Below are 23465 nucleotides of genomic sequence, written 5' to 3' on the forward strand. Positions count from 1 at the left end.
CTGACTGTTACCCTTGCTGAATTCAAGGGTTGCTAATGCACTCTCCAGCACCTCCTGGGTGGCTTCTTTTAGCCCTACTTCCTTGTGCTCTTTTTTAGGTATGGCCCAAAGAAAGCGTTCCATCACAACTCCTTAATTCACCTCAGCCATGGAAAGCTGGTTAGGCTTGAGGATTTAAAGAATTCAGGGGATGTATCAGTGGGGGATCACCCACAATGAACCATAATTTCTTGTTTGAGATTCTTGTAGTCTTCAGCCTTGTTGGAGTTCAAGACAGAGTGGACTATTTGAGACTCTTCAGACAGATAGGGGGTCAGGATATGGGCCCAGTCCTGTTTGTAGATAGGCCTCAATGTTGTTTTCCCAGCTCATCTTGGTGATGGGCATAACGGGAAGAATTGGGAATGGAGAAAGCATGATTTTTAAAGGGCCACAAGCTCACCAGTCACCATGTGTCTGCTGTGGGACAGCTCCTGGGTCACCACCTGCTGCCGAAGGCTGGCCTCCATGAGATTCTGCAATATTTGCTAAAATCTGGGTGGGGAGTGTGTGGGTGAAAGACACTGCTCCGATTGGCTGTAGAGGTTTTGGCATGCTTTTTCTGTGCTGAAGACCTGTAATTCCTGGCTAGACACAACACTAGGGGTGCTAAAGTGGTGCTGTCTGTTCAGCACACACCGTAGTAAGTGGGAGGAGCAGAGAATTGCCACAGAAAAGCAGTTGTATAGGCCTCAAGATCACAGTTTATATTATCACGCTTGTTCTATTAATAAAATAATTTTTTAGTATCGACTTACACATGACCTTTTATGTATAACCTTCCAAACGAATGGGTTATAAACATATAGTGAGGTTTACTGAATGTTTTTGGAAGAAGACTTCAGTGTTGGTGCTCCAGGAAGCTTTAAATTTCTGACACAGGTAATATTCATTTAGCGTCTAAGATGATGAGCTGATGTGTCTTTTTAGCCTGAATAGGAAAATGCTATTACATGAAAACTGCTAGTACATTTCATTGGGAAACTGCTGCAGTATAAAAAAGATGTTACAGGAAATCAGTCAGGTACAGGGCGTTAACAGTAAACCCATTTTTCATATCAAAACAACCTTGCTGTTCATTATTTTCCTAGAACTGCATGTCCCAAGTATTTTATTCCATATAAAACATACTGACATGAAATTCCTACAAAGTTAGCCAGCATCTAAATTAACTAATAAATTTCAATATGCATTCTATCATTATTGTACATATTATTATTATTTGAGAGTTTAAAAAAGTGAGTTTTAGGTTATTAAGAAAATGTAACGAATGAGGCATTTCATGAAATGAAAATAACACTTTATGAAATAGATGCACTTGTTAATACTATGTGCAAATACATAAGCCATAATCAGCTATACAATATAAATAAATTGCATTGTGTGTGTGCAATTACACAAAGCCTTTTTTTCTCAACAGGTTATTATGGTTTAGTGTATTCGGAATACAACAATCAAACATATTTACATACATACATGTAATGAAAGGCATAAACATATTCCATATTCTATAAAGTGATGTTGATCAATCAGGGCAACTAGATCAACTGTACAGGTGTTAAAGTAGACAGATCTGAGCCATGGAGCTTATTCGTCCACATTGGATTAAAATACCCGCTACAACACAATTGTTTTCATCAGATTATGAATCTAATTATCTACAAATCAAGAGACATTAGAAACACTATTTCTGTTCAATTATAAATTCTACGGAAGCCACAATGTTACAGTGGGCAGAAGTTAGCAGAAGTATTCCACCACTGAAACCAAAACGCTAAGGCTAAGAATAAAACATTTAATACAAACGCATCACTGTGAAAACTTCAACAGATTTGGTAAGTCAGTGAGCATCACACTGGTGCTTGACGTTCAGGGAACAAAACATTGCATCGGTATAAAAGCAGGGATCAGAAGTGTCTGTATACAAGGTGAGGGAAATAGCACTTTTTATTCAATTTCCTTTTTGACATTGCTATTCATACTGCATGACTTTTCTTTTGAAAAGCTGTTCACCCCCTTAACCCATATACCAGTTTGCACCTAAAGGTTGACAGTCAAGTAAATGGAATCAAGCAGGTCCCAAGGAAGAATAAAGCCTGAACCTGAGACTCAAAGTTGTGAAAGAAATGTGACACACACAGAAAGTAAATACGATCATAGCATGAGTTGAAAGTACATTTGCCAGGTGCCTTCTAAAGGATTTCTGGAGGAGGAGGAGGAGGGGGGGGGACAAAAAAAACAAAACAAAAAAGGTGGCTGGTTGGTAAATAATTCAGAGAGAGGCTCGGTCTCCGGCTGGCACGCTCCAGACCAATTAGGCAAGGTCTGTGTACCTTCTAACACACACAAGTGCACACACACCTTCACCAGCCTGACAGGCCTTGTAATCAGCTTCTGCCCCTGAAAAGGCTTGGACAAATTGCATCGCGATTGGATGACTGGAAAACACAAGATTGGAATGAGTGAGAAAAGGAAAGAACAGTTGGTACACCTGTACCATTACTGGAGGATGGCGAGCTACATTTTGTAGCAACTGCTTGACATGTGAATCAATACTGCAAAGCAGGGAAGCAACGAGGTCTAAGTCTTAAACTGCTTAACAACCGCCCTCAGTAACATCTCAACATGCTGCTTTTTGTGCCTTAGAACCATATAAATCATGAGAAACTGAGCTAGATAGCCTATAATACTTTTAAAGGTCAATACATGAACTAATGACTGTACTGTGAATATATGCAAACCATGTCCACAAAACTGATTAGGCTCATTTTTGCAGAAGCACCACTCAGCATTGCTCTTCTTCACTGAGGTACTACGGTGGTCCAAGTTGATATATGTTAGTTGTTGGACAAAGCTGGGTCTAGACCAGTAATAATAATAATAATAATAATAATAATAATAATAATAATAATAATAATAATAGCTGAGGCCTGAGGTATACCACAAAAAACAAACAAACAAACAAAAAAAATGTTTGAGGCGGCAAAAACTGAGGAGGCAAAACTTCTATCTGCACCTTAACTCACATCAGTTAATCTGTTTCACACTATGTATGCTCGAACAGTCTATCTGAATCCAGCTCAGCTTTCCATTATCCATTTAAAGTACCCCCAAACAGCTTTATAGCTAAAAAAAAAAAAAAAAAAACAGCTAAAATGGTGTAGAACATCACTAAACCTCTAGTCTTCATGTCCTCCTGCTAACTGGCTAATAAGAAAATTAGTTCACCTTTGCCTCAAATAGAATGATATCAGGTTTCAGTGTCCACAATATCATGCTCAAAAAATATTTGTTTACAAGATACAGGAAGCAAACCTTCTAAAATACATGAGTATTGTAAACCGAGTTACACAGATGGCTAGTTAATGCTGCTAGAAAACTAGCTCACATTTGTCTAAGGTAGACACACCAGTGAGATGAAGTTTGAGTCTTGATTTACATCATAATATACTCAATAATGTATTTTAGCAAGGATAGATAAGTTATCTAGCTGGCTAGTTAATAGCTAGATAAATAGCACAGGAAGACACATGTGTGAGGTCAAGTTTCAGTATCTGGATCTTGATTTACATAGTCAAATTCTCACTGATATAACCGTTGGCTAACCCGCAAAAATATGTCAGGAAAATTAACTAAATATAGCTAGCCAGCTAGTTAACTTCTAGAAAACTAGCAAACATTTACCTCAGGTAGACACAAGTAATAACAAGTTTCAGTATCTTCATTTACATTGTCAGATCAATAACATTATCAAGATTTAGCTTGCTGGGTATCACTAGAAAGCTAGCATTTGCCTCAGGTAGAGAAAAGCGAGATCAAGTTTCAATATCTGAGACTAAACAATAGCCAAATACACCAAAATATATCTGTGAAATTGGCTATGTTATCTAGCTGGTCAGAGTTAGACAGCTAGCTTACATTTGTCTCAGGTAGACAAATGAATATGATCAAGTTTGCGTATGATCAAGATGATTCACATGGTTATATTCTCACAGATTTATTTAACAGAAAAGAACCTGACAAGAAATATCAGTAACATTAGCTAAAGTACTAAGCTAGCTATTTAACTGGCATAAAACTAGCTTGCATTTGACAAGAGTGAGATCTGGTTTCAGTAACTTCAGTTACAAGGTCAAAAATATAATCAGAAACATTAGCAAATTTAGCTAGCAGGCTGGTTTAGCACGCGTGTTCTGTAGCTAACATTTACTGTGTCATTTTCTACTTCTTAGCTCATACATAATATTCGCCAGATCAGTATTTTACAGAAGCACTGAGAATTTTAAAAGGAAAACAAGCGAGTTTAGCATGGTGCTAATTCATTCACAACAATCAGAAAAGACATCCTAGAGGAGTTAGCTGCTAAAAAAACATAAGGTTGTTCGGGGGGTACGTTAAACTGCGTGTTACATACTAGTGAATTAAATATTTTTTAAAAAAGATGTTGGAAATTACAGAACAGGCAAATTGAGTAGGTTAATGTGAAGCACTAAGGCTTTACAAGAAAGAGTACACAATATTTTCGAGGGTAAAAAAACATGGACAAGCATGTAATGTTAAACATAGAAAGAGAGAGAGAGAGACGTGAGTACCATGTAATTTAAACAGCTGAAATAAATTATTTGCACTGCATCTCATTTGAAGAATAGAAATTGCTCTTGATATTAAAAAGAACCCACAGCCTAATAAATGACTTGGGGACAGAGAGACATTAACAGAAGCCTAAAAAGGTGTATTTAAGGTCAAAATAATCACATTTTTGCAATTTTTTTTTTTTTATGAAAAAGCAATCAGCCATCAGACATGGGCCACATTTCATTTATTATATTTTAATATGATAACTGTGACTTTTCTTTTTTCATATGTTTTTTGTTTTTTTTTTGTTTTTTTTTACTTTCCTCAGTAATGCTAAAATGGAAGGAAGCTTCCTGGATGGCTAGCCAGGGAAAAAAATTACAAAGGCTTATGCAGTCACGTAAAAAGCCCAGTTTGCTATTTTTCTTCCTGTTGTTACATGCATCTGTCTGACAAACAGTGTCAGTAACTCAAGTAGTGGATTTCAGACTAGCTGGGAACAACTGTGTGTGTGAAAAAGATGGAGGTTTCCCATAATGCCCTGGGAAGAAAAAAACAACAAAAAACACACTGATCCACCCTTTAATTCTTCCAGTCATCAATCCGTTCTTTCTCCATTTGTGGTGTTGCTCTCTGGCTCGATGAGACCTGAATCATCCTGCTTGCGATCCTGCAGGCCCTCAGTGTGTGTATGTGTGTGTGTGTTGAAATTGCATTTCGGCTCATTTAAAAAAAAAAAAAAAAAGAAGAAGAATCCATTCATGCCCCATCCATGATCCACTTACATCCCAAATATTCCTCTAATCCAAATATAGTCCCCTCTTCCTACCCCAAACTCCAACCAAATCATTAATCATAAAAAAGGTAAAAACAAGGTCTACTGCGGAATGGCTTTACTCCTCACAGTCAGTAGGGGGCGCCAGAGCCCCTGCGAGCTACTGAGGTGCGGTTGGCATCGTTCTTGCGGCTGGCATTGGCGGCCGGGGGGCTCCGAGCGACGGGTTGCGCCCTCCGCCTGGCGCCTCGACTCCTCCCCCTGGGCCCTGCGTGGCCCCTCCCGGCCACTAGGGGTCACTTCTTCCGTGAGTGCAGAGTGTCCTGGAACTTGGTGCTGGTGTAACGCACGTGGAAGCCCTTCTTGTTGATGGTGTCATCTGATCGGAACTTAATGACGATGGAGTCGCCGGCCGAGTAGATCTCCTCGGGAGGCTGAGAGCACGGACAGACATACGGACACACACAGAAAGAAAGAAATCCACAAAAACATTAGAATTACCTTAATATCTAATTTTCAGACTGTATAAAAAGTCTGATTTCTTTATTCACCAGCTTACATGAGGTTTTCAAAATGAAACAACAGCAAAATCATCCATGACAATCCCGTACCACACTAAGGTTGATTATTTTTCAGTTAACAGCATGTTCTGAGGTCTTTAAACATTTTTACACCACAGCAATATAAAAATTATTAAAAATGTTCAGCTACAAACTAATCTCTCTTCTTTTCCTCTCTATTGAAGTTAATAGGACAAAAAAGGAGTTTGTTGTGTTCCTTCTTCTGAAAACCAGGTGAGAAAGTTAATAAAAATGTCCATTTCGCTTTACATCATATACATATATTACTTTGTAAATAACACTTAAATCAGTCCCTGTGAATCAGTTACAAACACAGAAACACATCAAAATGAGCGCATTAATCTAAACCATGCAACCCGAAACTACTGTCTGAGGCGCAGTTATGGATAATAATAACGCCCACTGACCAGCACAAATGGAGAATTCAATCAAGCGTACTCTATGTATAAAGTCTGACTCGTGTTCATTCCTCTGATCAATTACGCAGAATAATGTTTACAATGAAACCCACATTACAGCAGTCGAAATGATCGACATCATTTATATTAAGTACATTTTAACTCTAAGCGCATAATAGCAACAGTGAGAGCTGTGATTGCATCACATGAATCTAACGAATCGCTGCTCATTCTACCACGCCTTTCTACACCTCATTAGCCAAACGACTCTTTTAGTTAAGAAGCATATATTCCTAATGGCTCCGGGCCTCTGAGTGCAGCACAAACTGCCGTCACCCTTCCACCTCTGACAGGCCCCTATTGAGCAAACCCAGCCATCATGCCAAAAAGCAGCCCTTATTATTAATCCCAGCTAAATGATATCAAGCCTCAGAGTGACCTACTGAGTTCAGCCTCTCGTTCCTTCTCACTATGACTGCTGTAGATTTGGCAGAGTGCCACCTAAACCCTTATTCGCTTTACCTAACAACTTCGCAGAGAAGAAGGGAGCAGAAAGTCCTGCTGTTCATTATTCAGCTTTAAGTGCTAAAGGACAATAAACAATAAATCCAACTGAACTGGACCATCGAGAGATGTGCTGTGGGGAGAGAATAAATGAGAGGTTGTGATTTTACTTCTGTGCTTCCTGTGTTCATTTTTATATTTATGTTTTACACACAATGATGCATATTGGTGAAGTCATTGTTTGGCTCAAATTTCTGGCACAATCAAAAAATACATTCGCATTTTATCGCAATGACTGATTGACTGGTTTATTTAATGCACATATGTCACTTGGGGTCATCCGTACACTAGGTGGTGCTTTACTCCTCAAACTTGAACCACTTACATAAAAGAGATAAAGACTAGCCGGGACTTTCACTACAGCGGTATTTGTTCTCCACTTGTATCCAAACCAAATTCACCCCCTTACCTATGGATTGGCTGGTAGGTTTTATAGAGTCTGCTGATTGGACAATTTTCTTAATAAAGCTGATTAAGAATTTTTTTTTCTTTAAGAATTCAATTTTCTTAATAAAGCTGATTTGCATTCATTCATTGCACATGGTATGGTGTACAAAAAATTCCCTAAATGTCAAAACAAAGAGGGTTTGAATGCTTACCCCTGATCCGCAGTAGCGGCCGAGCCTTGTGGCCTTGGTTTCGGCTCCGTCAAACAACTCCATGTAGTCGTAACCACAGTCGGCTTCTTCTTCGATCTCAAACGTCTGGAAGATGAGCTCGACACCATACCCCTTCTCAGCTGAGATCACCCACTGGCAATCTGATGCGCCCGGGTAGTTGTTGTCTCCAAACTGGGCGTGTGAGTAGAGGTCTTTGGTTTTCACCTCAGCTTTCAACTGCCCTCCGCACTCTGAAGACATAATCAGCAGTTAAACACTAGAGCTTTAAAAACATCAAACGGCCATTAATATTGGGTCCCACTTGTGCAGAAAAATTGGCTCATGGACTCAAAAGAACTCAGAAGCTGTGCTGCAGGATCCGTCCTACAATAATTTTCTTCGTTTACTTCCGGCTTTTCCTGTTCACAGCGAATCATCTGTTTCTGCCTAACTCTCGCACCAATTAACTTTATGTCCTCTTTTAACACATCTCCTCTTTGGCCTTCCTCTTGACCTCCTACCTGGCAGCGCCATCTTCAACATCCTTCTACCAATGTAACCACTTTCACTATAACCAATCCTCTATAGCCTCTCTGACCTTGTCCCCTAAACAGCCAACCTTAGCTGTGATGTGCTCGTTCCTAATCCTGTTCATCCTCGTTACTCCTAAAGAGAACCTCAAAATCCTCATCTTTGCTACCACCATCTCTGCCTCATGTTTTTTTCCTCACTGCTACAGTCTCTAACCCAGATCTGTCCTACAAAAATTAGTCTATATTATTACATAAAGGGGCCACCAAGGATCCAATTAGTTTGTCCAGCACAGATACTAGATCCTATTGAGATCTGAGGAATTTAGAGGCCAAGCCAACTTCTTGATCTCTTTTCATGTTTCTCAAACCATTTCTGATCGATTTTCACAATTCTAAAAAAGGCACCTACAATACATTCTACAAGTAAGCACATTTGGAGGAGATGGCACCAGGATGCACTATATGAAGAAGACAAGACAGTGGAGACAGTGTAATGGGAGACACAGTGGAGACAGTGCAATGGAATGCTTGGGAAACCTTGGGTCTTGGAATTGATGTGGATGTCGCATGGACACGTTCCTAAACCGTTGTTGCAGACCAAGTAAAAGTCCAAAGACATGCATGGTAGGTTGATTGGCATCTCTGGAAAATTGTCTGTAGTGTGTGATTGAATGTGAGTGAATGAGAGTGTGTGTGTGCCCTGTGATGGGTTGGCACTCCGTCCAAGGTGTATCCTGCCTTGATGCCCAAAGACGCCTGAGATAGGCACAGGCTCCCCGTGACCCGAGGTAGTTCGGATAAGCGGTAGAACATGAGTGAGTGAGTGAGAGAGTAGTCTGAGAAACAAGAGTTCAAGGTGACGGCCTTCAAATTCCCCAGATCTCAATCTGATTGATCATCTGTGGGATGTTCTGGACAGAGAAATCCGATCTATAGAGGACCCACTCAACAACTTTAAGGACTCAAAGAATCCGATGAGAACATCTTGGTACCAGGTACCACGGCACATTTTCAGGTTTCCTCACAGCTTTTTTTTAAACCAGAATTCTTAATTTTTGATTGGTAAGAAGGTAGATGTCTTCTGGCAGACCTGTGCAAACAAACTGCAGCTTTATACTGTGTCTCAAATTGTGGAGTCCAAGCCTTGAAGGGTCAGAGCTGTTTTAGGGGACATGAACGATATTAGACACACCAATCAAAAATGTAGAATTCTGGTACAAATGGGCTGAATGAACAATGTGTCAAAAACTAAAACTGCATCTACAGAGCCTTTATGCAAATGTACTTAGCTTCATTATACTTATTAAAAGCTGTGAGAAACCTTCAAGCAAAATTGTAATTAAGGATATTTTCACATCTTACGCTTCAATTACACTAATAATTAATGTCAAATGAAACAGCCTAAAAAAAAAAAGAACTGATTTCCCCCAAACCCCCTAATTTGCACTTTAATGTGATTCATTCTAAGTGGTGGCTGTGAACGCTGTGAATAGCACTCCACACACCTGCAGTATGCGAGGCCTCGAATCCTTTCTTCTGTACGGAGTTGTCAGAGAAGAAACGGATGAACATTTTGTTCCCGCTCGATGTGACCGGAGGAGGCTTCTTGGAGCCGCAGTACCGTCCCAGGCTGGGCGCCTTCCCATCGCGTCCGTCATAGATCTCGATGTGGTCGTACGCACACTCTAAATGAGGCTCCATGTCGATTTCATTGAAAGCCTGCACAAAGCATAATCGTGTTCCATTGAGTGTTAGAAAGATTGATGATAAGAGAGATGGTATGGAACAAAATAAGCAGCACTGCCTTCTTATAGTTTAGCTGATCAATGACTAAGAAATGATGATTTGGTCAAATTCTTGGTATCTCTCACTCAATAAAAATGGCAATATTATTATTATATTATTTAAATTATATATATAACTTTGCTAGAGAACATAGCTGCTAGATTTTATTAACCAATACATTAGCTTATCTTTGGAAATGCTAGTTAAACTACTGTAAATAGCAAGTTTGTGATTAGCAGAACAAAGTGTGTTTAATCATTGCTGACTAAAAACATCCCATTGGAGAACTTGGGATGGTTTAGTAACACTGTGTGGATTAAGCTCTAACTTATTTCATGTTCAGAGAGAATCCAAGGCTGCGTAATAACCCACATAGTACAGTACTGGTCGTACTATAACATTGTAGTGAGTGAAGCAAAAACGTCAAAGAAATAGTATAAAGTGTTATTAAGCTCTGCTCGATAATTATCTTCAGAGAAAACAAATTTTTCCGTACGATTTTGATGCGATGTCCCGGTGTGGTTGATAGAGCCCATGTGCACGCTTTCTTACTGGGATATTTATCAGGCCAGTTGGGACTGGTGATGGTTCCACTCACACTGTTCACCGTGTGATCACAGCCGGCTGTAGCGCACACACACACACACACACACACACACACGCACACACACACCCACACCCACAAGTCAACAAAGCATCCAACAACCAGGCCCTCTGCACTGTATATTTCTTTCTTTCTTTCTCTCTCTCTTTTGTTCCCTCTGCATCTCTGAAAAGCAGTGTTGTTTTTGGCAGCCTGAACCAACCATCTGTCTACCCTCCCATTCTCTTCTCTTCACTCTCTCTGTCTTCCTCTTCTGTCTCTCCACAATAGGGAAAGGATCCTCTAAAAATATCCTCCTGGCATTTAGTGTCAGTGAGCTGAAATCGATGGGGAGGGTTTTAAATAACCCTGAGCACGCTTGCTCTTCACTTTCTAGAGTCAAGCGAAGGTTCTTGAGGTCTCTGATATCTGCTACAGTTTTATCTCAGCCTGAACAGACCTTCAGACAGAATTTCTTCCAAGCATGAAGCAAAATGTTAAGGGGGAAAAGTTTTAATTAGCAGTAATAAGTTGCCCAGGTGTACCTTATTCATGTTTTTTTTTTTAAATTCATAATTGCCAATTTGGCAAGCGTTTGCTTTGCGTTATCAAATGTTTTCCTTCGGTGTGTAGCTAATGTTTGAAATCAAATTTACCGCCAGTTCGTCAATCTTATAACTACAGCTCAAGTAATTCGTTCCAAAACCCAGCATCCGAGGCGCTACGTTCATCAGCAGAAATAAGAGCTCTGCTATCTTTTACGTGCAATACAAAGACCGTTTCTGTTTTAACCTAGTCTACTAGGGGTAAATATATTTAAAGAAAAGTTCCATAGAAACAAAAACAATTAGTTTTTTTTTTAACACACAAATGTTTCTATCTTCAAAGTAAATGCTGATATCAAACCCATTGCTGCTCTTTGAGATGCCAGACGTTCATAATCGACTAAATTTTGAAGGCATTATTCAACCACTAAAATTCTACAGAGGGAAAAAACACACGTCTCACACTGAATGCCAACAGAGTCCTGACTCATTTTATATTAGACTTTCATCTGGCCATAAAATAATTCATTTGTTTACACTGATTGAAACTGTTGGTGGAACTGAACCCCGGTGTACTGGGAAAAAGCAAATTATTGAGTTGATTTGAACATCTTTTACTAGTGAAATGAGGTCAGAACTGAACAGAAGGTCTATCAGTATCTGACTTTTTTGCCTCCAGCTTACATACGTGTTGTTGTGCTACATGATCATATATACATTCATTTCTCTAGCTCTTTATACGTTGTTACGTTATGTTAGCTACAACCTTTTAGCCTAGTCATTTTTCCAGGCTAATAAATCATGATAACTTCGGCACACTGGTGCTTCCATTTACCCAATTAACCCTAATCCATATCTAATGTTTAACTCTATACTATACCACATACGTCACTATAGAAGTGCAGATGATTTTCCCACCTTCCTTGCAGTCGTGTTTATTTTCATGCAGGACAAAGCCACTCCTGCACTGGCAGCTGTAGCTACCGAAAGTGTTCACACACTCGTGCTGGCAGCCACCGTTCTCCTTCGAGCACTCGTCCTTATCTGTGAAGGAACAGACAGTCTCGGTGATCTCACACGCATATTCACACAACTCAATTTTTACTCACACACTCATTGCAAATCAATACCTGAAAAGAACTGGGCCTTGAAGCCCTTCTTGGAGACCGTGTTGTCCGATTTGAACTCGATGCGCATGTTGTTGTACTGAGACGTGATGGTCTCCGGCTTCTCGGCTCCGCAGAACTTGCCGTGTAGCCTGGAGTCTGCAGAAAGTCCACTTCTGACCTCTACGAAGTCGTATTTGCACACCTACACAAGGGATGACGATGAAAAGAGTCAAATACGGTGTTGAAATGTAGGAGGTATCTAAAGCTGAATTACACTCTTAAACATGTGGTGTGTGAGGATGACTATTTGGCCAACCATTTCTTTAAAGGAATAGTTCAGTTCTGTTTGTGCTAAGCTCCATCTATCACATCTTGGTGACGTTAATTTTAACATTGAACATCTCCCACCATCTTCAAACATCTCCCACCATCTTCAAACATCTTCCAACAGCTTCCATAACACCCAAGAAATCCAGCTTTGGTAATCCTTCCATTCCTGCTTCATCCCCTTCATTTTTGTTTTCAGAACGTTACTGGTTTAATTTTAAACATCTGCATCAGTAACCAATAGTCTCAACTGATGAAGCTGACATTCCTGCGTTCCTCATGCATTTTCGTCATCAAATCATAAAAATTCTCTTCACATCACTTCCTCTGGGTCTCACTTTGACACCCCCCCCCCGACCTCCACTGAATTCTGACATTGATGCACTCACAGAACCTGCCCTTGAGACTACGTGCCCAGTCCACCTACTCTGACAGAAATGAAGCAGACAAACCCACCCCATGGCGAGACAAAAACCTAGCGCTCACATCGTTGCCCTCGGTCTCGAAGACGTCGAAGAGCAGTGTGATGCGGTACTGCGTGGGGGCCACCAGCTGCCAGACACAGTTCTTGTTTGGCGGGTACTCGCGCGGCCAGCCGGGACTGGTGATGGAGCCGTTCAGCTTGGTGATGAAGCCACCGCATGCAGCTAGAGGCACAAACAGAGAAAGACAAATGTGTCAACACTGACACGTCCACTGCAAACACATTCAGATGCTTCGTTATCTCGCCAGTATACGCAACAAAATAGAAAACAGATGTCTGTAGATCTGAATCACTGACAACACATTAGGTGACAAAACACAACACAGGAGCAAAACATGAAGGAGTTATTGCGGTTTTAGGAAGAAATAAATTACTGCCTGTTATCATTTGTGATGAAGTATATGAATAATGCTAGTGAGTAATATATGGATAGTTTCCTTCGTCCATAGAAAACCCTCGGAAAACAGAACCCCGGCTTATCTTGTTTCATGCTTTTACACTGCTCAAACTTTACCTAGGGTTAATAATTAATTAATCCTAGCGTTCCTAATCTGAAGTTTCACACCGTTCATTTCTAAACGTGGTCTTACGTTATTTGCATATTCTGCTGCATCGACCACCATGATTAAATAAATACAACCTCACACTTTTGCATCAGCCAGTGAAAAAAAGTTTAGTTCTGCTATTCTTTACGCAAGCAGATATCATTATCTTTCACAGCTTTCAAAACTTTTTTGGCATTATTAAGTTTGTAGAGCACTTGACCAGATGTTCGTAAACATCCAACATCTGGACGCGTAATTCAGAACTTCCAAGCCGATTTTTGTTCAGCATCGTTTTTACGTCCTGGTTTTCATGTGATATGAGCAATGTGGAGTAAACCCTTTAAAAACAACACTAACCTATCAGAAGCATCGAATCAATATATTAATATTACATTAAGAGTATGACTAATTTAAAATCATTTAAGTTACAGCCGATGCTACTGTCAGAGATGCTGTTTGAACACTAATCAGCACCTAATCAACCGACCAATCAGAACTGAGAATTCAACAGCGCTGTGGTACAAGGAAAGATGAAGCCCTTGTTAGAGAGGAAGGGAGAAAAAAAAAGCAAAAGAAATGAGATTTTATAACAGTACAGCTTGCAATAATGAGAAATTGCTACAGCACAGAATGTGTGTGAAACATGGCAAGTGCTTGAGAAGAAATTGTCCTCAGAGGTGGCAATAAAAACACGAGCCAAGACAAAACAACGGCAATGAGCACTGCTTCATACAGAAAGCGATCATAAATAGGGGTTTATGTAGAATTCAGTGCTTTTAAACTAAATAGGTTTGCTTTTAATAACAATCCTGTGTTAATCAAACGTAATAAGGCAACTGTCCCTCAAGCATTTCGAGGACTGAACGCAAGGGAAAAAGTGCTAATTTGCTGCCTGCTTCAAATTAATCAGTAAATAGCACCCTGAACGTCCATCATGGACCACGAGCGGCATTAGAGGGGATGAGAGCCGTTTCCATGGTTACCACCATGCCACTATGAGATGCCATCAGACGGCAGCGTATATGCCTGGGAGGTTGGACCGCATCTACATTTAGCTTCAGTCTGACCTCAGAGCTTCCTTCTGTCTGTCTTACAGAGGAATCCGTAACATGATTATTCTTTTATCTATGAAGTGAAGAGGTCGGCTTTGATTCCTCACCGTTAGATAGAGTAGGACAGCGAAACAAGTCCATTACAAATGAAGAAAATAAATTGATTAAAAAAAAGGATCGATGTTATCATTAAATTTCTTTAAGCTAAAGATTCAAACTTGAACCTTCTTGCTTTTTTGCTTACTGATGCCTGTATTTGTCCAGAACACAAATCCCCATCCATTAAAAACTCCTGATCAAAGACAAACCTATTAAAAGAATTTATAATGAGACTTCTAGCTAATATTTGGAAAAGTGTCACATCATATGGGTTTTGAAATCTTGTGCTAACGACAAAAATATCTAAGGAAGTTGGTTTGCCATTCAATCTTCCAGGACAAATGTGCAGTAAACGTGTTGTGGCCACTAGGGGCAGTGTGTGGTCAGGTTTGGAGATGAGAGAGAGCGCAAGACTTGGAGAAGTCGATCCGTTTGTGTGAACTATTTTTAAAAATTAAGTTTAATTAGTTACGAAATATGTTCATGTCCAAACCTTCTTACAGGGCAAATGGAGCAAAAATATAGAGTTACAGAAAGAACTATTAGGACTGATTTGACTGCTACATTAGATTTAAAATCGAATCACAAGTTCAATAGGTGTCTGAAGCACTTAGGAGCAATACTTACAGCAGCTGATCCCTGATCATATAAACACACGCCTTCCCGAGAACTTTGTTCTGAAATATGTTTTCTTTCTTTCTTTCTTTCTTTCTTTCTTTCTTTCTTTCTTTCTTTCTAGTAATAATATAAACAAACTGTTTATAACGGGGGGGCACGGTGGCTTAGTGGTTAGCACGTTCGACTCACACTTCCAGGGTTGGGGGTTCGATTCCCACCTCCGCCTTTTGTGTGTGGAGTTTGCATGTTCTCCCCGTGCCTCGGGGGTTTCCTCCGGGTACTCCGGTTTCCTCCCCCGGTCCAAAGACATGCATGGTAGGTTGATTGGCATCTCTGGAAAATTGTCCGTAGTGTGTGAGTGTGTGAGTGAATGAGAGTGTGTGTGTGCCCTGTGATGGGTTGGCACTCCATCCAGGGTGTATCCTGCCTCGATGCCCGATGATGCCTGAGATAGGCACAGGCTCCCCGTGACCCGAGTAGTTCAGATAAGCGGTAGAAAATGAATGAATGAATGAATGTCTATAACAGCGTAACGTGGTCCACGGTGGACGTTCAGGGTGGTATTTACTGATTAATTTGACATACTCTTTATATTACTGATGCTATAAAAAGAATTTCCCCCAAGGGTTCAATAAAGTCCGTCTGTCTATCCATCTATACACAGACTTAACCTCTATAACACAAAGAGTTGAATGACACAACAATCAATAGTAAATTTGTTTCCCTTGAAACTGAACCCTGAACTCTGAAAAAATGGCTGGTTTAATGTGCGACAGCGTATCATCATTTTATCTGCTTCAATCTCTTCGATTTCAAGATTATTATAACTTTCCCGCCTCTCTTTCTCCTTTTACTGAAAAATCAATAAACAAATAAACTGCAAACTTCTGAAAGTCCTGAAGACTTTTTTGATGTGGAAAATGTACTTACTCCTTCTATAGACATCAAATAAATAAACATTTCTTTACAGAAATCTTTCATTTATCTGTTTTTTAGTGTTTTTTTATGCGTGCGCTGATACTTCAGCATCAATATAAATAATCGAAAATGCAGTGACAGAAAATGAATCAACACCCACTAGCCAATCAGATTTGAGAAATCGACACTGTTGCGCTTCGAATCAGCGTTACGGTATTGTGCATTGCGATGTAATCAACTATGATTTGTTCCAAAAATGGCAGAGACATTTAGGAGAAAGATTTCTTTGCACCGTCAATGCGAATTAGCAAAATATTAATGTTATGAAGGTTTGTTTGAATCTTTGTGGAATCACTCTGGGAAACAGAAACCAAAGGAACGAAGCCATTCTTTGTCTTTTACAGTTCGACTGTGGACATATGGTATTAGTCAACCATATTGAAGCTAGTATTCATGGTGCACTCACCCTCGCAGCTTCGTTTGTCTGCGGCCAGCTCGAAGCCTGGATCACAAGCACACTTATAACTGCCTAATGTGTTTACACAGCGTTGCTCACAGCGACCGTTGTCCGGTCTCGAACATTCGTCCATTTCTGGAAAAAATAAATAAATAAAATTTAAAACACCGACATCATACATCATAATGAAATTCAATTCGGAATTTGCAAAGCAAAGTCGAGCGTAAGAAACAAACATCATTGTACAAGTTCGTATCATGAAAAAAAAAATCTAATTAAGTGTTTAAATCGATCTTCCACTCGTTACAACACAGAACTGTAACTACAAATAAAAAAAGTGCTATCTATGTAAATGAGGTACTTCCTGTTATCACATCCATTCTAACAGCTAGCTAACAGATCACATTTCTGCAGTTCATAAACACAAAAATCTGACCAATCAGAATCGAGGATTCAACCACACTATAGGTATGCACTAAATCAGCATTATTGTACTAAGTGGTGATGTTGATTATTTAAACCTCTCCTTTATGAAAAAAAAACAACAACAACATTATTTTCATAGTAAATGTGCCGTATTTAATGAAGTAACTGAAGTTGGGAGCATGTAAGAGAATATGAAACGCAAACATAAGCACAGCAGTCACAACAGATGCGAATGTTATGTCTGGCATTAGGATGCGTTTTCAAATCCACACCTTTGAAGAAGTTGGCGGCGAATCCGGCTTTGTTGACTGAGCCATCGGACACAAACTTCATCCACAGCTGGTTAGAGCTGCTCTTGATGTCATCTGGCTTGTCGTAGCCACAGAAGCGGCCCAGCAGCGGGCTGTTTTCCGAGTTCCCATCACGGACTTCTAGATAGTCATAAGCACAGCTGTCATGCCTCTCGATCTAAAGAAAAGGAAGAAAGGATTTTTACTATCTTCTACTAAAAGAAAAAGATGTAAGTCCGCCACTCTTCTTTATGTCACGTAATGCAAGATTTTATATAATGCTTTCATTTGACTCGAGTCAAAGCCACAGAATATGAACAGCCTGTGCTCGTAAACTGAGGATCACGTGGAGCTTTGTCTTTATTTGCACCAGCTGGTTGGAAAGCAGGACCGAACCTAAAGCAAACCCCAAGACAGTCTGCTGGAACGGAGGAGTGGAATCAGTGATTGGACAAAAGCAAATGAAAAGCATTGCTTAGTGTTAAGTAAATGTCTTTTACCACAGAAACTACAAACTTTTTTTAATTTCTTAAAGCATGCATTGTATATATGATCTATTTACAGCTACAATAGATGTTTAGGGCACTGGAAATTGTAGAATTCTCTGTTGTTACTGCATTCATTCCCTCACCAGTCTCTGAAACAAGACTTTATCATGAAAGAGCACATACTGGGGCATCGACACTGCAGACCCCTTACATAAATGTTATAGATGTCCCCTTATAGAAAACTTCACTGTATAAGTCCCAAATGATTACACACTACATTCTCTAGTGTCTAGTGTATACGTTTTAGAATGGTTGTATCGGTTCAAATGTTATTTTACAAGGCTGATATATAATCCGTCGTCCGGTCGACTGCAAATAACGCCATCAATCGCTGTTGAAAAATAACATCACAGAACGTGAGCTAATCTGAAAGACATTTATAAGAGATCACATCTACCAGTGTCGGCAACCGTCTTGAAACGTTTCCTCATCAAGCATTAAACATGGTAGCCCCGCCCCTATTCCACTACGTAAGCAAAGCACCGAGCGTTAAGTGCATGACGTATTTTCGCACTTCTTGTTCTTGCTAGGATAGTGCAGAAGTATGCAGTTTGATGCGGCTAATAATTATAGATATTTCTTCACTTTGTCCACCATACAATTGCCTGTGAAACTGAATTACAGCCAAGTCTACTGGCAGAACTGCTGTTAAAAAAAAATATATATATATATTTTTACTATAAAAATATATCGCTGGAGAAATAAAATATTAAAAAAAATGAACAAAAGTCTAGTTTAATTGCATGATGCTATAAAGCAACATCGGCGTGCTTATAAAGTATTTATGACTATGTTACTCACTTCAAAGGACTGGAAGGTGAGGCCTACATGGTAGCCCTGAGCAACAGTGATCTTCCACACACAGACTTTATTGGGTCTGTAGTCGTCTGGGTAGTTAGGAGACTGGATCTGCCCATTATCCTTCTTCACTTCACCACCACAGATAGCTGAAAGGTAATACATTTATTCATTCATGTACATTTACTGTCTAGGCAGACGCTTTTATCCGAACCCGACTCACTGGCGACGTACAGAATCCGATCTGAAGGGTTTGAGGGATTTGCTCAACACCATTACACAGGTCCGTTGGAAGTGCTGGGAAATAAAGTCCCAAACTTCTAATTACTGAAAGCAAATTTCAACAGCCAGGCTGCCATTTTAATGCCAATTAACATCTCACTGTTTTTTTCTTCTTCTTCAGAAAACGATCTGGTTGGAGAAATAAGCTCACAAGACAACCACCAATAACAATACACTTACAGGTCCTGGACTAGTGCTTAGCTTAAATATAGATTAAGTTTAATATCTGATGTTTTTTGTCTTCTCTATAACTTTGGAGGCATCAAATCAAGAAAAGAAGGAACGAGCTGCTGGCGCATCCCTAACAGCGATTATACATTATACATTTTTTTACATTGAAATCATGGAATATTGGCAGGGACATAATTTTTATTTAACACTTCATAAATCCTTTCAAAGTCACGCATAACCACAAGCCATTTTTGTTGATCGGAAGATCGGGGTTCAAGGCCCAGCACATCCAAGCTGCCACTGCTGGGCCCTTGAGTAAGGCCCTCAACCCTCCCTGCTCCAGGGGTGCTGTATCATAGCTGCCCCTGCACTCTGACCCCAACCTCCTTAGTTAGGGTATGTGAAGAAAAGAATTCCTCTGTGCTGTAATTTATATGTGGCTATAATAAAGGCTTCTATGCTTCTATCTCGCAACCTGATTGGTCGGTTCGCTCGGAGTAGCCAGATGTTTACCTTCGTACACAGCTGAGAAGCCTTTGCCCACCCAGTTACTGCTGCTCCTGAACTCGATCCACAAACGACTGTCTGTTGAAATGATCGGCTCGGGAAGCTTGTCTCCGCAGAATCGACCTGAACACGGAGACAAATTTATTTTGAACTTAGTATAGAACTTTTTGAAATCGTATAAAAACGTCGAAGATTTTACGTTGCGAGATATGGACCTTTGAGTGGGGCTTTCCTCCAGTATCCATCTCTGATCTCCACGTGATCATACCAGCACAGATGACTCCGATATAGATCCATGGACGTGAAATTGAGAATGATCTAGAAGGGAAAACATGTCTGTATTAGTTCCTGGCAAAATGTATCATAACGGATATGACAGAGAGTTACGTAAACTGTAGTACGGCATAATGCCATCAGTAATGAGTCACGTACATGTCCGTATATATAAATTTACCCACTCAGGAGCCCACTCTTATAGGAAGGGTTTTTTTTTTTAGAACTAAATGTAATTACAGGAATAGTACCTTTCTAGACTTAATCATTTATTTACTTCTATTATTACATAAATTTCACAGTATCCAGTTTTATAAACAAAGTCTAAAGTGTTCAGTGTGTAGTCGATCCACTTATCCTGTTAATCTGTTTAAAACTACTTCTCTGGTAGCTCCAAGACCTTTGGAGAACCTTCTGACTGATTTCCCAAATAAGTCTTCTGAAGAAACTCCATTCTTCGTTTCTAAGCGCTCTATAGAAAGACTATCAAGAGCATTCTGAGCGGCTGCGTCAGTGCCTGGTTTGGGAATAGCGGACCCTGGACAGCTGAGAAGGTCACCGGAGTTTCTCTGTCATTCCATCACAGATATTGTGGATGATCTCACACACCCCTCACACACACTCACCACCTTCCTGCTGTCTGGAAAAGCAACCAGACTGTGTTACTAAGGTTTCTTCTCATAATCCCTCATGCACTTTATGTAGTATCGTGTTAGAGTACTTAGTTCTTGGTTCTGTGTTTTATGTGGCACCAAAACCAGGGAGAAATGCTGTTTAATCTAATTGTTTTCTGGTTTAAATGACAAATCAAAGCTTCTTAGCTTGACCGGATTACGTCTAGATGCGCCAGTCGGTCTGGGATTTTCACCTTTTCGCCTGGCGTGACTGAGATTCTCCAGATGCAGTGCATGTACGCCGAGTAGCCGTTGGGGAACCCAGGAGAGGAGAAGTTCCCACTGCTGTCCTGCAGACTGTCTCCACATCCTTAAAGAAACACACAGGAAAAAAAAAAAAAAAAGCCCAGGGTCAAAGGTGATTTATAATATGCGTTTGCAAAGACAGGGTCAGAGTGCTGCATGCTGAAGTATTTATACACTGAGAAAGATGTAGGTCATATAATAAGATGAAAGGATATCTTGATGCCTAAATGGACTCGTCCCCCATTCAGTCCTGCATGTTATGAAACACATGTGGTTTTAATAACAGAGGATATGCTACAAGTCACATTCAACGTCTGATGTCATTAAATCTGGAATTTTAGCTTCATACTGCAGCACTGTTGTTATTTATACTTGAATCTGTTTAGTCAGAAACAGTAACTCTGTCTGTAGCTTCAGTGGTAATTTAAATCATCTAACCCTTACTAATGCTACTGTGACATCTGATTAAACTGGAAATGAACAACATAGGACTAACGATAATAAACAGACTTACAGATTTATTTTTATCGAACATTTACGAAAGGTGTCTCCAGTATCAGCGCTTTATAACAGCAAGTTTTTCTCCCTTACGAAATAAAGAAGCTGTTCCTGTTTCCCAGTAGCATGATGAGCTGCACTTTTTCTTCCTTATTAACTTTCAAGAGAGAGGGAGAAAAAAACAGACTATTTATAGCCGACAATAACGATAAAATAATGTGTCTTTCTTTAATAAATAATAAAAAAAAACTAATCATTGGTGTGGTCAAACTGGAAAAATAAAAGACTTCATGAGGTTTTATTTTCCTATAACAGCAAACCGCTAAGTATTTTATTCCTTAGTTAATTAGCAGCTTTTTCTTAAATCCAGGGCCGGGATCGACACCACGGTGCATATTTCTTGCCAATTCCACTTCTCACAACTCATCCGGTAATAAACGAGCTCGAATTAACACGCTGTAAATAAGAACCGGCCGAGTTAATCCACGGAAAACGTTCGAATGTACAAAAGTATGACCTGGTAGCGTTAAAAGGATTCACTCGAAGCACAGCGCATCCTCTTTAAATATAGGAGCAAGATCGCTATAAATATATCCTCTCTAAGGAAAAGCGCTGCACTGTACACGATGTGCTGGAGAACGAAAAACGGTTACCCAGAGAACACAGAGACACTGCAGTTCATGTGAACTGAAATCAGGGGGGGAAAAAAACGTAAGTATCGAGCAAAAACACGTGAATGCGCTTAAAAATCCTAATGGAAGCACAAACTGAAACAAGTTCAAAATCTTCTGACTGTAGTTTTAGAAATGCCCCCAGGGTATTCCCCCACCCTTCACTTAGGCAGCTCATAAGTACACCTTGTTACTCGGTTCGCACTCGTTACTTTCCTACAAACGCTGCTCTGCGGTCATATAAAGGCAAATCTGCTTCGAGCACATGCAGCTAAGGCGTATCAGTGAGGCCCACGATGTTTAAGACTATTAACAAGCGGCCTGTCGAGCCACAGGGGAGTGACTGCCACGCCATGGAATGCTTTGCAAAACGCAGATCCACCACACAACCAGGGGAGGCTTTCTTCTCCTTTTTTCCATGGCCCGAGTTCCTGCGTCAGCCTGCCGCTCGCTACGCCACATCATCTGCTCTGACCGAGGCAGACCGCAGACACAAAGTCACGTGACACGTGTCTCGTCAAAACGTCTTTAAATACACCGAGGAGCACCCAATCAGCAACAACTGACACTGAATTAGGTCAGATAAAGGAATAGTTCATTTCCATTTTTCATCAGATCGAGGAAATAATTACTTTAATTCTACCGGAACAGATCTTGTAGTGAACATGATCTCACAGCAGACATGTTGTGTCCATTTCCCACCAGAATAACTGACCATAGATTTCCTTTTCTCACGGTTCCTCCTCATTTTTGACATTTCCCGTACAAATATGCGGTGAATTCAGCCTCGGCAGCATTAACAGATAGACGGTCATAATTTTCCCACCACACAAAGTTTCAGTACGAGGTCATAAGTTGAACGTCCGACCGATTGTTACTCTGGTGACAATAACATTACAAAAACAACTAAATTCTAGTGAGTCATACGGCTGTTCGAACTGCTTTGATAGAAAATTAGAGGATTTCGAAAATTCGAGAGATTCAAAAATTCAACACTGTAGTATTAATCACGATAGTGCACGAGCTTTTACTTAATCTCTAACAATTATTTAATGTAGACTTGATCAGCCATATAAAATTAAAAACATTAAAAACAGACAAAATCTTTAATAATAATAAAAAAAAAAAAGGTTTTAAAACATCTATATATCACCTGATGACCTGTGACTCTTATTCTGACGAATCAGCTACACAGATGATAATGTTATTAGATTTACAGGTTCACGTCTTTACCCTATAAAGCAGCCATACTCGATTTCCTTCTTTATCTACCCAAAAAAAAAAAAAAAAAAAAAAATGAGGGAAGGCAAACTTCCTGTGCTCACTCAGTGTTTACTTGTCTTGCCCCAAGCCCGGTAGCCAAGGCGACCGTTGCCAAGATGCCACACCACATCAATCGCAGACACTCGACTATTTCCAGACAAAGCAAAGTGCATCTGGGAAACCTTTTTTTTTTTTTTTTTGAGGTTGCATTTTACATTGTTCTGTGCATAAA

General features: G+C 40.0%; 1 protein-coding gene across 2 annotated transcripts in view; it reads right to left on the reverse strand.

The window, feature by feature from the left end:
- Positions 1-1322: 1322 nt before the first annotated feature.
- Positions 1323-23465, reverse strand: part of bmp1a (bone morphogenetic protein 1a) — a 58019-nt gene continuing 35876 nt past the window's right edge. For both annotated transcript variants that reach the window (XM_027151486.2, XM_027151485.2), the window contains exons 8-20: positions 20750-20865; positions 19824-19926; positions 19615-19731; positions 18652-18797; positions 17285-17480; positions 16596-16721; positions 12900-13060; positions 12108-12288; positions 11896-12021; positions 10346-10473; positions 9570-9783; positions 7532-7782; positions 1323-5823 (exon numbers count right to left, since the gene is read on the reverse strand). In XM_027151486.2, the coding sequence (XP_027007287.1) occupies positions 5686-5823; positions 7532-7782; positions 9570-9783; positions 10346-10473; positions 11896-12021; positions 12108-12288; positions 12900-13060; positions 16596-16721; positions 17285-17480; positions 18652-18797; positions 19615-19731; positions 19824-19926; positions 20750-20865 (2003 nt within the window). In that variant the 3' untranslated portion in view covers positions 1323-5685. The remainder of the gene's footprint in view (positions 5824-7531; positions 7783-9569; positions 9784-10345; positions 10474-11895; positions 12022-12107; positions 12289-12899; positions 13061-16595; positions 16722-17284; positions 17481-18651; positions 18798-19614; positions 19732-19823; positions 19927-20749; positions 20866-23465) is intronic.

Source organism: Tachysurus fulvidraco, chromosome 14, assembly GCF_022655615.1.
Source record: "Tachysurus fulvidraco isolate hzauxx_2018 chromosome 14, HZAU_PFXX_2.0, whole genome shotgun sequence".
NCBI lineage: Eukaryota > Metazoa > Chordata > Actinopteri > Siluriformes > Bagridae > Tachysurus > Tachysurus fulvidraco.